The 16,220-nt window shown below is 41.7% G+C and overlaps 1 protein-coding gene across 19 annotated transcripts in view; it reads left to right on the plus strand.

Moving 5' to 3' along the window:
- The window catches only part of scrib (scribble planar cell polarity protein), an 80,457-nt gene that overhangs the window by 35,951 nt on the left and 28,286 nt on the right, over positions 1-16,220 (plus strand). For 18 of the 19 annotated variants that reach the window (XM_047349360.1, XM_047349363.1, XM_047349352.1 and 15 more), the window contains exons 5-21: positions 1,040-1,096; positions 1,433-1,496; positions 2,398-2,472; positions 2,599-2,743; positions 3,447-3,565; positions 3,647-3,846; positions 5,101-5,267; positions 5,475-5,605; positions 6,245-6,370; positions 6,507-6,692; positions 7,910-8,296; positions 10,048-10,110; positions 12,500-12,589; positions 12,684-12,761; positions 12,846-13,163; positions 14,152-14,232; positions 15,901-16,143. In XM_047349360.1, coding sequence (XP_047205316.1) covers positions 1,040-1,096; positions 1,433-1,496; positions 2,398-2,472; positions 2,599-2,743; positions 3,447-3,565; positions 3,647-3,846; positions 5,101-5,267; positions 5,475-5,605; positions 6,245-6,370; positions 6,507-6,692; positions 7,910-8,296; positions 10,048-10,110; positions 12,500-12,589; positions 12,684-12,761; positions 12,846-13,163; positions 14,152-14,232; positions 15,901-16,143 — 2,530 coding nt within the window. The remainder of the gene's footprint in view (positions 1-1,039; positions 1,097-1,432; positions 1,497-2,397; positions 2,473-2,598; positions 2,744-3,446; positions 3,566-3,646; positions 3,847-5,100; positions 5,268-5,474; positions 5,606-6,244; positions 6,371-6,506; positions 6,693-7,909; positions 8,297-10,047; positions 10,111-12,499; positions 12,590-12,683; positions 12,762-12,845; positions 13,164-14,151; positions 14,233-15,900; positions 16,144-16,220) is intronic. The other variant, XM_047349355.1, reaches the window with a different exon arrangement.

Consider the following 16,220-nt stretch of genomic DNA (forward strand, 5'->3'; position numbering starts at 1 on the left):
TGACCAGAAGAAAAGCTTCCCCACAGCATGATGCTGCCACCTGCATATTTCACTGCAGGAACAGCATGTTTATGGTGATGATGGCGTTTGCCATGTAGGTAAAAGTTACATTTTGGTCTCATCTGACCACAGCACCTTCTCCCACTGTCTCGCTCTGACCCCTACATGGCTTGTGGCAAACTAGACTTCTTATGGTTTTCTCGTTTTCATTTTGCCACTCTTCCAAAAGGCCAGATTTGGGTAGCCCACAACTAATAGTTGTCCTTTGAGTAGCTTCTCGTTCCTGAGATGTTGATCTGTACAGCTCCTCCAGAGTTACCATGGGCCTCTTGGCTGCTTCTGATTTGAATCATTTTCCTCCCCAGCCTGTCAGTTTAGGTGGACAGTCCTCTCTTGGAAAGTTTGCAGGTGTTCCATACTCATTTATTTTGAAACGACGCAACAAAAAGCCTCTGACATATTTTAAAGCTTGGGAGGTTTTTAACCTAACCCTGTTTTGAACTTCTTCACAACTTCCTGTCTGACCTGTCTGCTGTGTTCCTTGGTCTTCATGATGCTGCTTGTTCATTAATGTTCTCCAACAAACTTCTGAGGCCTTCTTAGAATAGCTGGATTTATACTGAGGGTTAATTACTCCCAGCTAGACTCTAATTACTAATTAGGCGACTTCTGAGGGTCTTTTCCTTTCGTTTCAGAATTTTGCGCTGCTTTGTGGCGGTCTGTCGTGTCACGGTAATATACAGTGAGGTTTGATGGTTTTAATGTGACAAAACGCGACAAAGCTGAAGGGGTATGAATACTTTGGGAAGGAATCTTTTAGTAAAAAGATGCAACGCTACTCAAATGAAGCTGTGACTCAGACCATTCATACGCTGAGAGACTGTTTTCAGTCAGAGTGCTCAGACAGATGGATGAGCCCCTCACCATGCCAGGAAGCCTGGATGATCTGACCTGCCATCTAACTAACCAACATGCCCCCCCCTCCCCCTTTCCTCTCCTGCCAACTCCTGTCCCCCTTTTTCTCTCTCTCCTTTAAAAGTCTGGCCAACTTGGTGACGTTGGAGCTCAGGGAGAACCGGTTGAAGTCTCTGCCCACGTAAGTGTCGGAGCTGCTCAGTGTTTATGTTCAAGGATAGTTGTTTTTTTTCTGGTGTTCACCATCGTCATTGAGTGACGCTTCATTCATATCTATTGTTCTCACCGTTGCTGTTTAGATCAGCTTCATTTCATCTCAAAAATCTCTTAAGATACAGACATTTAATTTATTAAAACACAGCTACGCACACTTTTGGTTACATGTTGCAGACTAGGATCAAAAGCATTCTTTAAATGCGTGATCACACGTGACTGAATGGTCTGCTGTCGCCACGTGTGAAGCAGGACTCTCTGTTCCTTTCAGGTGATGTAACGTCTTGTGCTGTCTTATGTGCAGGTCACTGTCTTTCCTGGTGAAACTGGAGCAACTGGACCTGGGCAGCAATGAACTGGAAGTTTTGGTTCGTTAACATCTCTGCTTTACAAGATAGCTTCCTCACCAAACAGCACCCTTAGATCTCTTATTTGTCCTTACTGAGTGATACGCACCTGACTTTTAGGTATCTCCTTCATTCCTGTTACAGTAATAATGATCCAAAACACACGTTTACCTTAACGATCACAAGAGAGACGGTTTGTCAGAGCTAAAGCAGCTGAGAGCCGCTTTTAGTGCAGGAGCTCCCACCTGTCTTAGCAGAACAGGGTAGATAATTCCTGGTGACATGAAACATCGTGGACTAAAAATAATGCACACAGACTCAGATATTTACAGAAACCCCCTTTAAATGGCCCTGGCAGGTGGCACCTCAATTATACACCTTTTCCTAGCCATTAAGACACTTCTGGCATAATTGTGTTTAAATTTTGGATCAGTATTTTCACAGAATTTGTAGACTTAAATTTGGTTTCCTGGCATTTTAAATTGGGTTGAGTCCACTCCAGAAGCTTAATGTTGGCCTACGTTATCCAACTGTTTTGATGCGTGGGTCCATATTGGGTCAACGTTTTAACCTTAGCTGTTGATTTAAGGGGAAATTGAAGATTTTGGAGGTAGTCCCCATCTTTCATTGTTGCACAGCTACTACTGATGTTTACAGTGTTCTTACGCTTAAAAACCTCACATTGAACAGCTTGATCTTTCTCCTCTGACCATTGAACCAATCTAGAGACGATCGGCTTAAATTATGCCAGAATCTTGTTAGAAATGATTTCTGGTAATAACTTTCATCTGGTACCAGATTCCACTAACTGTAAAAATGCTTTGTGCAGAAGCCTGAGTTCCTTCTCTTTGCACCTGAAATGAAAAGCATATTTTGTGTTTTCAACATACTTTCTCTTGTTCTTTATCCTGTTTTGGTTTAGCCGGACACACTAGGCGCTCTCCCTAACCTGAGAGAGCTGTGGTTGGACCGTAATCAGTTGTCTTCGTTACCACCTGTAAGTACAGTTTTTAAACCAACACTGGCCCTGCGTGACGTTTTTTCCTTTGACTTCGCAGTGAAGAAAATGACCGTGCTGTGCCTTGATTACACAGTTGCACATGTTATTATTTTCTGTGTGCAGGAGCTGGGAAACCTTCGGCGGCTGGTGTGTCTGGATGTCTCTGAGAACCGTCTGGAGGAGCTTCCTTCGGAGCTGAACGGCCTCCTGGCTCTCACCGACCTGCTGCTCACACAGAACCTGCTTGAGGTCATCCCGGACAGTATAGGTGAGGAAACTTCAGTAGAAAACTTTGGTCTTGGTTTGTTTATTAACTGTAATAAGAAGCTGCTGTTTCACTTTTGTGTTTGTACTGATCAAAGTATAAGCCTGGAAAATGATAGTTTATAGAGAATTGGTTTGGAAAACACTTGTGCTCCATAAGACTCCTTTTAAACAAAGATGCTGCTGCCCTCTACTGGAATAATGGTTTCAGTGCAGAACCGCAGAGACTTTATCTTTATTGGACCTAGACCAAGTCTATGATTTTACTTATTTCAAAGACAACTTAGATGTATGCACACATATTTACCCTGGGGTTCAATAAAGAATATCTTATCTACATAGTCTGGAAAAGTTTGGTATTGTATTTAAATATTTTCCAGATCTGTACAAGATTGGAAAAAGAAACTGTGTGGAGAAAATATTTGTTACCTATTCCATCATCTAAAATGCAGTTTTGGCCATGCTTCTATCCATCTGTTTGTCCCTCATTTCAGTTATCCATCTATTCTTCTGTTCTTCCATCCATTTATGCTTCCTTGTTGAACGTTATGTATAAAGTTTAAAAAGGACTCAGAATTGTGGAGTGTGGAAAAGTGTTACTGTTTGATTTGAAAATCTGTTGGATCCCGGTACACAACATAAAAGTTTTAACCATGTTTCTGAAGGCTCAGTTAAATTTCTAAATGTTATGTTGTGTTTGTCCCCAGGCTGTTTAAAGCAGCTGTCCATCCTGAAAGTGGACCAGAACCGATTGACTCAGTTGACCGACTCCTTAGGAGAGTGTGAAAACCTCACAGAGCTTGTTCTCACAGAGAATCTTTTACAGGTACTCCCACTCAAAGTTAGTCTGTATATGCACACTTATCACAATTAACAGGATTTAACCGTCTTTAATTTCCCCTCACAGTCACTTCCTCGCTCGCTGGGCAAGCTGAAGAAGCTGACGAACTTGAATGTAGACCGGAACCGGCTGGGCAGCGTGCCCAAAGAACTTGGCGGCTGCGTCAGCCTCAACGTCCTCTCGTTGAGAGATAACCGGCTGAGCAAACTGCCTGCTGAGCTGGCAGACGCCACCGAGCTGCATGTGCTGGATGTGGCTGGAAACAGGTAGCCTCACCTGAACTTTTCCTGCCGAGGTTCAGGGCGGTGTTGTTTTTGGCAGCCATTTTAGTTTTAGTCTTAGTCTTTTGGACGAAAAGGCTTATTAGTTTTAGTCACATTTCATCATAGTTTTAGTCCAGATTTAGTTGACGAAAACTACAAAGTATACAAATTACACCTCCTGTAAAGGACTACAGCTGAATACAAAACAGTCAAATGTAGATACCATATCTTAAAGGACATCTCACAAATGGGTCTTAACTGTTAAGCAAAACAAAAATACATTTTGATAGCTATTAACCACATGACTGTCACCACCCTGTACTTAGGCCATCTGGTCTTTCTTTAATGAGCAGTGGTCAAAATTATAATGTATCTGTACTGTTGAGGTTCTTTGTTTTTGTGTATAAAATAATAAACCCATGGTGGTGCTTTGCGTGACCAAACAAGGATACGGACTGGTGATACTACTGACAGATTACATGGACAGTAGGCAGAAAAATCATGCACTTTAAACATCTGACTGACCGCCCACTAACATTTTCATCTAGTCTCGTCAACAAACATTCACACACATCTCGCCATGTTTTAGTCCTCTAAGAGCCATGTTGATCTTGTCATCGTCTTGTTATCATCATGAAAAAAAGGGGTGAAAATGAAATAATTTCGTCATCGTTATCGAAAACAACACTGTTTTCCATAAAGATCAGGACCATACAGACATTTCTTCATTAATGTGACCAAAAATCATCTGAGTAGTGCTGTGCAGATATGATTATAAAATGTTTTCCATTACATTTCTGGGTCTTCTGAGGTACCGACTCACCTTCTATCCATCTATTCATTTGTGTTTCTGTCCGTTCATCCGTCCATCCACTTCGTCTATCTGTCCAACCATCCATTAGTCCGTCTAATGGATATTTAAAGCTTGAATCTCTACCAATTAAATTCATATTGAACTTGGTGTTTACCCCTGATGCGTGCATCTAACGTTGACCGTGACATCAGGAAATTTGGGTTTGGAAAAGTGTTATTTCCAATAGAAAAATGCTTGGGAACCTTCCTTGCAATTTACACTCCTCTTTGTTGTTCAGGTGTTTAATTAAATGCATCAAATGATTTATTTCCTTTAAAGTTTCTTAAATTCAGGTTGGAGTTTTGTCATATTGGCTGATTAAAGTGTCATTTGGATCTCATTCTGTTCACTTCCTTAAAAAGAAAGGTTCTGGTTGACCTTATGTTGTCTTTACTTCTGTCCAGATTACAGAACTTGCCTTTCGCCCTGACAAACCTCAACCTGAAGGCCATGTGGCTCGCGGAGAACCAGTCCCAGCCGATGCTCAAGTTCCAGACCGAAGATGATGAGCGAACAGGAGAGAAAGTGTTGACCTGCTATCTACTCCCCCAACAGCCATCACCAAGCCTCGGTGAGCCCTACGTTCAAATATTTTCACAGTTTCTGTAATAAAGTTACTCAAATTACTTTAGTTATTATGTTCTACTTAAAATCAATAATTTCCAGATTTTTTTTCTTCCGTTTTCACTTCTAAAAACTTCAATTAAAAGCAGATTTGGGTTGTTTAAATAAATTACATTTATTACTTTTATTCCTCACTGCGCTCTTTACCCCACAGAGAACCTGCTACAGAACAGCGTGGACGACAGCTGGACAGACAGCAATCTGAACAGAGTGTCCGTCATTCAGTTCCAGGAGGAGACCAAAGCTGGAGAGGAAGAAGATGATGAAGCTGCAGCAGAGCGCAGAGTGAGAAAATGCTACATTGTTGTGTTCATGTTGAAAAAGTCTTATTCCTACCAATCCATCATCGGTTCTGAATATCTCGTTCCAGATGTTTTGGATCATCTTCCTTTTATAAAACCTAGTGGTAACCAGCTTTGTTTAATCTGTCAGTCCACCACATTTTTTATTTGAAATGTCCTAATTTTTCAAAGAGCTCCAAGGTAATTTTGAACGAGAACAAGTCCACAGCATTACAGATCCTCTACGGTACTCGACAGTGGGTATGAGCTGCTTCTTTTACATATTAATCCTTTGGATTACTCCTTACCCACTTGGGGTGTTTGTGCAAGCATGCTCAGTCTTTATGTAATCTGACCCAAGCACATGGTTCGCGATGGTAAGAAAGGAAAAGCTTGCTAACAACTTTCACGCTGAAGAGTTTTGTTTTGAGTGTGACCTGTTAGCTCTTAGCTACAGCGCATTCACTGATCAGTAAAAAAAAGACTGGATTCCCTTTGTGACTGTGTGGCCGTCGCTCAGGTTCGGTCAAGCTGTGACCAGCCAGTTATCTGTCAAACTATTTTTTTCCCTAGGAGTCAGCCTGATAACAGCTGAGAGATTTATGAGTTGGGGAATTCATTGTTCTGCTTTCCTTCTCCTCAGGGCCTCCAGCGCAGAGCCACACCTCATCCCAGTGAGCTGAAGGTAATGAAGAAGGGGATAGAGGACAGGAGGAATGAGACCTACACATCCAGACCTGATGGAGAAGACGAGTCAGTTGACCCACAGGTAATAAAAATCTGACTTTTAATTGATAACTTGGTCAGTATTGCCTGGTAAAACCTAATTTTATAGAGAATTTGAGCTTTTTTATGTACTGGTGTGATCAACACAGGCTTATTGTAAACGATGTCCCTGTTTTCAGGAGAAACGACTCAGTGACGTTTCGAATCAGAGCCACGACTCCCAGGTGTCCAACAGCACTCTGTCAGCCACGTCCCACGAGGACAGACGCAACCTAGTTGCTACCTCACAGAGAGAGGACCTTGTGGACGGCCATTCCCCTCAGGAGGAGGAAGAGCTGGATGAGATGGAGGTGGAGTACATTGAGGTAAAAACTGGCTGTGTCTTGTTTTGAAATAATTAAAATAGAACTAGAATCCTGGTCAAAAGGTTTGAGACTTACAGAAATATTTTTCACAAACCTCATTGCTTTAGTGTTAAATGTTTTTCCATTAAACTTCAGTATACCACAGAAACATCTGAAAAAGATAGACGTTTTAAAAGCTTACATATAAGGTTATGCAACATGTCTATATCGACGGTGTTGGCCTTTGTTTTTTAAGTCATCTGCAGTTTAACCCGACATACTGGATATCAGCTTCTAGGCCACATCCTGATTGATGGGAACTCATTCTTGCTTTATCGGTGCTTTAAACCTGTCTCTGTTTTTGTCCACTTGTCCTTTAGGGTTGACCACATGTTCTTGATATGATTAACATTTGGGGAAGTTTAATGTTATGATCTGTGAGATACTTCTGTCCTGTGACATGGTGCTATATAGTGCTCTTCTACCAAACTGCTCCTGGATTATTCTTGAGGCTGTTTTGATTTTTCTTTATTCATTGCGATTGGTTTGGTAAAATTGCCAGTGAGACCACTTCCTTGAATGAGAGGCAACCTTGCATGTAAATAGTTTCATGATGCCTCCATGTTGGCTCAACCCAGGACTCATGCTAGTGCTCACCTTATCTTCTCTGGATAGGCTTTTTCCTACATGTCCTAAACAGTTTGAATGGGGCTTCATTTGACAAGCATCTTTTTTTTTTCTCCAGTCCTGGGTTTATCTTTTCTTGGTGGAGAAGTGGCTAATTTGGTGAACACCAGGTCAGCATTCAAACGTTTTCATCTCCCTGCGGGTACAGAAACGTACACATTTGCCTGCGGCCATTCCAGTACAAGCTCTGCACCAGTGGCAACCTGATTGCTTAGTTGAGTCCTCCTGAGAAGATGGTCCTGGCACTAGCTTCACGTCCTTGGAACCCTGAATCGTTCTTCACAGACATTGAACCTTTCTCATTGAAGTTCCTGGTGAGATGATGAATGTTGACTCTATATGGAGGAGGTAATTTAGCCATTTAAATCAGCTGTGTTGGAACAAGGACACGTCTAACCTGCAGGACTCTGGTTCGTAAGGACTAGAGTTGGACATTCCTGATCTACCTGAAAAACAAACGTTTTGTCATTGTTATAACTTCTACTACTTCCACAAGTGTACATTCACTCTTACTATGAAATCTCTTGAAATTAATCTCTTTCGTTCTACAGCCCACTGTGCACTTTGCAGAAGAACCAATTATCCGCGGTGGATATGAGGACGACGAGGAGGAGGACAGAGAGAATGGCGAGAGGAGCGACGAAGACGAGAGGCCAGCTTTTCCACCAGAGAAGCAGCGGCTAATCAGAAAGGACACGCCACACTACAAGAAGCACTTCAAAATCAACAAGCTGCCCAAACCGGAGACCGTGGCTGCACTGCTGCAGGGCTTCAGTCCTGATAGGCTCAACTCCCCAACACAGGCTGCTGAGGATGAGCAGGAAGAGGAGGAAGAAGAGCAGGAGGAGGGAGAGCAGATTGTAGGCACCCCTCAGCTCCATCACAGAATAGAAGAGCTGGAAGACATCCGGCTACAGGGCAACTCCAGCCAAGTGAAGGTAAAACAGATTCAGGTTCTGTTAGGATGCAGTCTTGCTTACAAAGTAGGAAAACATAATTCATCGTCACACTTAATCAGCTTTGTTCCACATCATTCTGTTCGGTTCTGAAAAACACGCACATGTGAGATATTAAAAATAATCCCACATGAGAGATGAGCTCAGGACCACAGTTTATGCTTATTAACTTAACATTAATTCTTTGAATAAAATCAGCTTTTCCTGCAGAGCACTGACTCAGTTTCAGACTACTCACCATTACAAACCATCTGCTGATTTCATCAAATAATGATGTTTCCACACGCTGCTTTCATAACATGCCATCCACATGCAGAGAAGTCTGATCAGTTGCTGCTTGATAATGAAGTATCTGGGGAAAACTTAATGACTTGTGTTAATTTATTATAAAATCCTGTTTAACACGACGATCATCTCACCAAATCTGTTCTGTGTGTGTTTTTGTGAATGGGGTTCTGTTTGTGTGGCTGAACTCAGACCAGCCAGAACATTTACTGGCAGAGCTGGAATGTGAGATCTAACGAGCCTCGTTTTAGTTAAACGGTCGTAATTGTTTTAGACGTTTAAATAAATTAATTAAATCTAACTTCTTTTTTTTTTATTATTGAAATTTTATAATTAGTTCACAATATCATAAGTTATGGGACAGATTACCAACTAAACATCGGTACCGGTATCACAATTCAACATTGTAGACACATTTATTCTCACCCTTGGTGGAAAAAAGTGGAAAAAGCCTTAAAATGTATCTTTTATTGCAGCAGCATATAAATATAATAGCATATAGTTGGTCATATGTTTGGGATTATTATCCTGTGGAGAGTAACAGAAATGCTCCACATTCAGGTTTCTGGCACAGTCAACCGGGTTTTATTTTAAAATATCCTGGTGTTTCAAAGGGTTTATAGATCCATGCACTCTGACTAGTTCTCTACAGCCTTTTAAAAGAGACACAGGCCCACAGCCTCACAGATCCTCTACTGTACCTTACAATGGACACGAGGAGCTTTTCCAAGGATTGATCCTTTGTTTTACTCCTGAACCACCTGGAGTATTTATTACTGAAAAGCCCAAAAAAAAGATTAAATGTTTTTTTCTGTGATAACATTCTGCTGCAATTAGAGGCTTTTAACAATCTTCACCAGTGGTGCCAATAAATGTGGCCGGGCTGAATTTTTGTAGTTGTACACTCTTTCTGACTATCAAAGTCAGCTTTTCCTCCTTTTAACCTCCAGTGGTTCATCTTGTTTAATGCCCAAATGAAATAGTGGCACCTAGTGCAGCAAATCCAGTTTTAAGCACTTATTTGATGAGAAAGAAATCTTTATTTGGCACCAAAAGATCAGTTTGACTACTTTGAAACCTGGACCTGGCCTGTTTTATTCCCCTGTAGATCCAGTGAAGCTTTCTAGGAAAGAAATTCTTCCAGTTTGTAGGTTGTGCTTCTTCTGGTTCAGGAGCTTTTGCTTTCTTGTTATTGCTCTCGCTGCACACTGGTGTTTGTGTTTTGTTTTGCACTCTGGCTCAGCTCCCTGGTCTTGTCTTTCCACCTCTGCCTGTATTTGCTTTTGGTGGCTGGGGAGTGAATGTGGAATCACTTCTGCTGCAAGGTGGGCAGACAGTGATGGGGAACGTGTGACGTTAATGGAGAGCGTGTGCGTGTGGGAGTGAGTGGATATTTTAATTTTGGCCTAACTAATCCGCATGCCTCTCGCTGGTTCCTGTCCTAACAGGGGGTGTCATTTGATCAAGTCAATAATCTGCTGATTGAACCTGCTCGAATTGAGGAGGAAGAGGTCTGTACCTACTCTTTCCCACCCAGTGTGCCCTTTAGTGCATCACCCATCCACCCAGGCTAACACAGGTTGAGGAAGTGGAGAAAACAGTCACATAAATCAAGTCCATTTGAGCCCATCATAAAAAAAAAAAACCCGAACAGGTCTTTTACTGGCGTGTCGGTGTGGCAGAACCTGAGTTTAGGGCTGGACGAGTAAGAGAAAGGCACACAATTTAACCATGTTATAAATTATTCTAATTTGTTCACCATACGGTAGCTGTAGTTATGAGCTCTCATAATGTTTGGTGGTAAAAATTTCCTTTAGTCTTATATGAGGAGGTATAATCTCCCATCATGCATTTTTCTGACAAGTTTGGCAAACCGAATTGATGTGTCACTCTGCATTCAGATAAAGGATGCAAGTAATGGAACGTTTCAGATATCATGCAGTCATATACAGAAGATTATAAATAACAGAAACTGCATCTGAAAGATTAGAAGTCAATTCAAGTTGGAATAAAGACAGAAATGTTCAGATTTTTGTTGGCACAATGCCAGGGCGGAAAGGCATCAACAAAATTATGAGAAACAATTGGAGCTGTCCATTATATATGCCTAGAAACATGTTTACAGTCTATTATTCTACAGAGAGAGGAGTTGATCCAATTCAGAGGTGTTTCTAAATATCAGATCCTGCCGACATTAAACCATGAAGCCAACTACAGCACAGCTGGAAATAATCTGAACTGATATGACTTGTTTTAATAGGTGTTTGTTTTAGTTGTAAATTGCATTGTATAACAGGAGGTTTCCTAATATCTTGCTTAGATGAATCCAAAAGTAGTGAAGTATTTAAAATATTTAAAAGTTTTTTGTTTTTTTTGAGCTGTATGTTGTCCTGCCACCTAAAATGTTTCCATTCTTTTCCAACTGTGATGGTGCGAATTTCAGTCAATCGTCAGGTTCTGGCACACTGTCCGTCTCCTGGCTCTCCTCTCCCTCTGCCGCTTTGCTCCCTGTTTTTCCCATTGATGTTTCTCATTTGTAGAATGTGATTTCCTCCAGGTTATTTTTTTATTAAGATAATTTTACCAGAATAGTTTTGCATGGATTAATCCCGTAGCATTATTTTAAAGTGCAACTGTTTATATGTGTAAATAACAAATTGGATGTTGTTTCGATTGTGAGAAAGATCATGATTGCTCCACTGTCCCCTTTTCTATAGTTTTCATCTACCCTCCTTGCATGAAATATTGTCCAAAATATTATGCTGCACAGATAAGTTTGCACATAGGTTAGTGTATCTAAAGACACCAACATGCCCTAAAGAAATGAGACACATTTTGTGAGATAGCAAGTCCTGTCATGTATATGAAGAATGCATGTCCTTTGTCATGCGTCCCCATTACACAGTATATACAGCTGGTATTGCGAGGAAGAGTTTAAAAAGTACAGTGTGCAACTAAGTATAAACTAAGTTACTTTTTATCGTGGCGATTTCATCTGATTTGTTTATTTTTGCATTGTTAATGATTGCTTCACCATCTTGGGCTGAAAATTCGTTGTTCTCTGCATAGTCTGAGTACTCCCAAGAAGTCGTATTGATATTGGTTAAATTGTTCAGAGATCCGAGCCCTCCTGCCCTGTCGGCTACTACAAGCATTCGGCTTACTGGGTGGAGTTAATCTTCATCAGCGGAGACAGAGCGGCTGCATAGTGTAGCACAGTGTTTCTTACCCCTGGTCCTCAAGGGCCCACAGTCCTTCATATCTTAGATGTGTTTCAGGGCCAGCCCGGCTGGTTTAGCTAGAGAACATCCTGTGTGCTACAGTTTCAGGTGTAAAGGTGATTCTGTAGAGTCGGTCACTTAAAGTAGGATATCTTCGTACGCCATGTAAAGGCAAGGCAGATATGCTGTCGTGTGACCCGGGGTCTTACCAGAACATTTGCTTATTCTTCAGACAAGTAGATCCTAAAGAACAATTTGTATTAAATCATTAACTTTAAAGCTAAACCGTTTCCACATGCAGGACTCTTTACTTTTCTTGTTGTACTCGGTGCTTCCTTCTTTTTTAATGTCTCGATTCATTCACATTTCTGCATGACCTACATAGAGAGTGCACACCCTCTATCTTTCCCGCGCACGTCTTGCTTTTCTAACTTTGTCTATATAAGCACACATGTGCATTTAGCACAGATGTCCACAAATTATTTAGGTAAAAAATTCTGCCTTTTTATTACAACTAGAATCATTCAGGGCTGTCTGATGCCACCTACTGGTAGATGAAGGGAGGTCAAAGATAATTAGCTGGAACATCAATTTAAAAAACACAACATAATCTGAGAAACATGTTTTTAAGTTGAGATTCAGTGCCGATGTTTTTGACTTCTTTTCGATCAACTTGCAGCACTCGCTGATCATTGTTCGACAGTCTGGTGGGCTTGGTATCAGCATTGCTGGAGGAAAAGGATCTACACCTTACAAGGGAGACGACGAGGTGAAAAACCCACTTGGATCTGTAAAAGCTTGGGATGAGAGTGGCCAAATGCAAGCTGCAGATTTTATATACTTTCTTTGATTGTGTTTTTAAGGGAATCTTCATCTCAAGAGTATCAGAGGAGGGTCCTGCAGCAAAAGCAGGGGTGAAAGTGGGTGATAAGCTTCTAGAGGTAAAAATCAATTTGACTTCAACAGATTAAAGAAGTTTCTGTTCATGCCTTTCATTTTTTTACCTGTCTGTTTCTGTTTCTCAGGTGAACGGAGTAGACCTTCATGAAGCGGAGCATCACACCGCAGTGGAGGCTCTCCGTAGCTCCGGTGCGACAGTTTCCATGACAGTCCTGCGGGAGCGCATGGTGGAGCCTGAGAACGCCATCACCACCACGCCGCTGAGGCCTGAGGATGACTACTTCCCACGGGAGAGGCGGAGCAGTGGCCTCGCCTTTAACTTGGAGAGCAGTCCCAGCGGACCCCGGCAGAGGTTCTCCACCTGCCTGATCCGGAACGACAAGGGCCTGGGATTCAGCATTGCAGGGGGCAAAGGCTCAACACCGTATCGTACAGGAGACACAGTAAGACGCCCCTAAGCACACCGTTTATCTGTAAGAATTATCATTTATTTAGAGCATACCGGACTTACAAAGTCTGATTGAAAAGCCCCTGTTGTTTCACTTCCAGGTCAAAAGATCATAAACAGCAGCAGACACAACCTGTCATTCCGTAATTAAAGAGCTTTTGTGTAAACTCAATAACGAGAATGATCTTGGAAATTGAAAACACACTTGCAGTAACCGTCACAGTGAGAGATATCCATCTTTTAGCAGTGCTTATTCTCGCCAAGGCGTTTACAGTCATCACTGGGGTGACAGCAATATAAATAGCCAGCCCTGAAACTTGATAGGTCCACAGTAATTGGACATGGTGAGGTGTAGGCTTGGACCAGAGCAGCACAGCTCTGGAGCTCAGGAAGCACAAGGAAAAATGGAAAGGACTCCTAAACGTGTGATTTAGGCAGGTCAGACTGTAAGTGTTGGATGTTTATCAAAGTTTTGTTTTTCAGTGGATGCAATGGTGGGTTGATCGGTGGCTGGGGTTCAGCAGTCCTTGCTCCTGAAAGAGCTTTCATGTTCTGCTTTGGTGGAGCAGGCTAGTTGCTCAAATTGGTTTATCACTGATTAAACTGATTAATTTCTTAATGCAGAGAGGGGGCAGATCATCAGGGGTGATGGCAGACAAATGTCTAGATGATCAAATGTACTTTTATTGGACTTAATGATGTTTGATTTTTGTCTAAACGTGATGTATATTTCTAGCTACCAAATAGGATTTTATAACAACTATTTAAATACCAGATTTTGGTCTTGCATACTCCCATTTTTATGAGACAGACAATTATCACAGTATTTTAGCCTGTTGCACCAAACATTTTACTTCCATAGCTCTCCTATATCAAACATCATTATATTTTATAATACTCACAGGAGATGACCAGTATCTCTGTTCTTGTTTCAAAGCGGTGCAAAAAGTCTTAAAATTCGTGACCATATGTTTGGTTTTCAGGGAATCTACATTTCCAGAATCGCTGAGGGGGGAGCCGCACACAGAGACAGCACGCTGCATGTGGGAGACAGGGTGATCTCCGTGAGTACCATCGTTCTACTGCTGAACATGTTCACTGCAGGGTCGCCTTCACAAACGGGTTGTAAACCACACCTGGTACTCATGTAAAACTGAACTGCAGAATCCAGCGTTAACAGCTTTCAATTGTTAATAAGTATATTAAAGGAAGATGTGTTTATATTATCAGGGGTGATGTCACACTGTGTGTGTTTTGAGAAAACAGTTGCTGTAAAAATTCATTTTACTGTTTTTTTTGTTTTTTTTTAAACAGACAAAATGTTATACTTATGATTGGCCAGATTACTGTGGCTAGCATTCTTGGTGTGCATTTGCAAGAGAAAGTAGACCCTTGTTTTAACTGTGAAATTTCCAAACATCCTCCGACATTTGGAATATAGCTTTTCTCACAGGTTGAAAGCTCAGAAGGGAAGAAACAGAGCAACTTTACAGTAATACATACTGCCGTCATGTCATTTGCTAAAAGCCTTAGTTTCTTTCGCCCTCTCACAGCCGCCACAGACATTTCTGATCAGGCTGCTGAGAATAGTTTCCCTTTAGATTCTTCCTCTGACCTCATTAAACAACCTCCCTGATCCTGAAAATAACTGAGTCTTTTTGCAACAACTTCCACACTGAAGAGTGTTGTTGTGAGTGCGACCTGTTGGTGCTTAGGTATGGTGTGTTCACTGATCATAAAAAGATCAGATTTTTAAGTTCTCCACAGATTGATCACCAAGATAAGTCAATCAGGGTAAAAATCATCCAATCCTGGCCACCGTTCATTTTCTCGATGCATCTGTAGATATTTCAGTATATCCTATCATGAAAACAACATATTTTGATAATGTTATTGATAATGATGTTGCTATTAAACTAGATTTGCAGTAGGTTTCTAAGTTTGGGGGAAAAAAGTAAAATGTTTCATTTATTCCATTCTTGTTTGTGTTTTCATCACTCTGGTTGGGCTTTGTCATCTGCAAAAAACTATTTTGCCTTTTTATCTTTCTGCGACTCAATAATTGGTTGATGCCGTCACCTCTGCTACCAGCATTTTGTAGCATCTGTATGGATGATGAATGTGATGCTGCTCTATTCAGACATTTTTCCTTCACGTCCTGCTGCATTGGATGTGTTGTGCTTCCTATCTGACTGTTATTCCCTTTTGCCTCCCTGTTTTTGTCTCTTCTGTAACACTCTGTCCTGCTGCATGCTCACTAACTTTGAGCGAGTCTCCTTGACTGCTGGTGGTGGGTATGGTGTTGGGCGGTGTTGCTCTGCTGCTGTCGTAGATGAATGTTACTGCAGCAGCAGAGCCTTTCAGCCTGTGGTAAGAACTGTTACTGTCGGGTCAGTGCTGACCTCTGCTTGTCAGGATGGTGCAGTGTGGAGATTATAATATATCACCGGGCTGCAAATAATTGTGTTTTCGTTTTAGACGTATACACAAAACAGGATTAAAGTAGTACTTTATTTGCCTTTATTGACTTAAGAACAAACGTTTTGGAGGAAACTTCCTCTTCCACTTGGGTTTTAAGTAAATAAAGGCAAGAATTAGTATTTCAAATCTATCTTAAAGTAATGAATCTAGTGTCAGCATGTTGTTTCCCCTTGTTGTTAGTTGTAAATGATCGCTGGGAATATCCTGGTGGGCTCACACCTCCTCCATGGTTGGTTTCACTGTCGATCCAGATCAATGGTGTAGACATGACAGAGGCCAGGCATGACCAGGCAGTAGCGCTCCTTACCGGCACCTCCCCCACCATCACACTGCTGGTGGAGCGGGACCTCAGCACACCGGGAGGCTCTCCGGGTCAGAACCGGGCACGAGCCCACTCCCCTCCACCCCCGGAACCTTCAGCCTCTCCAGACCAAGACGAGGAAGGCCTTCAGGGAAACCACGTGGGAAAGATGGAAGACGAGTATCCCATTGAGGTGAGAGGCCTCCACGTTTTTATCTTGTCAGGCTAATTTTTCTACAGTAGATGTTTTAGTAAACTGTGCTGCAGAAA

Source organism: Girardinichthys multiradiatus, chromosome 21 (assembly GCF_021462225.1).
Source record: "Girardinichthys multiradiatus isolate DD_20200921_A chromosome 21, DD_fGirMul_XY1, whole genome shotgun sequence".
Classification (NCBI taxonomy): Eukaryota; Metazoa; Chordata; class Actinopteri; order Cyprinodontiformes; family Goodeidae; genus Girardinichthys; species Girardinichthys multiradiatus.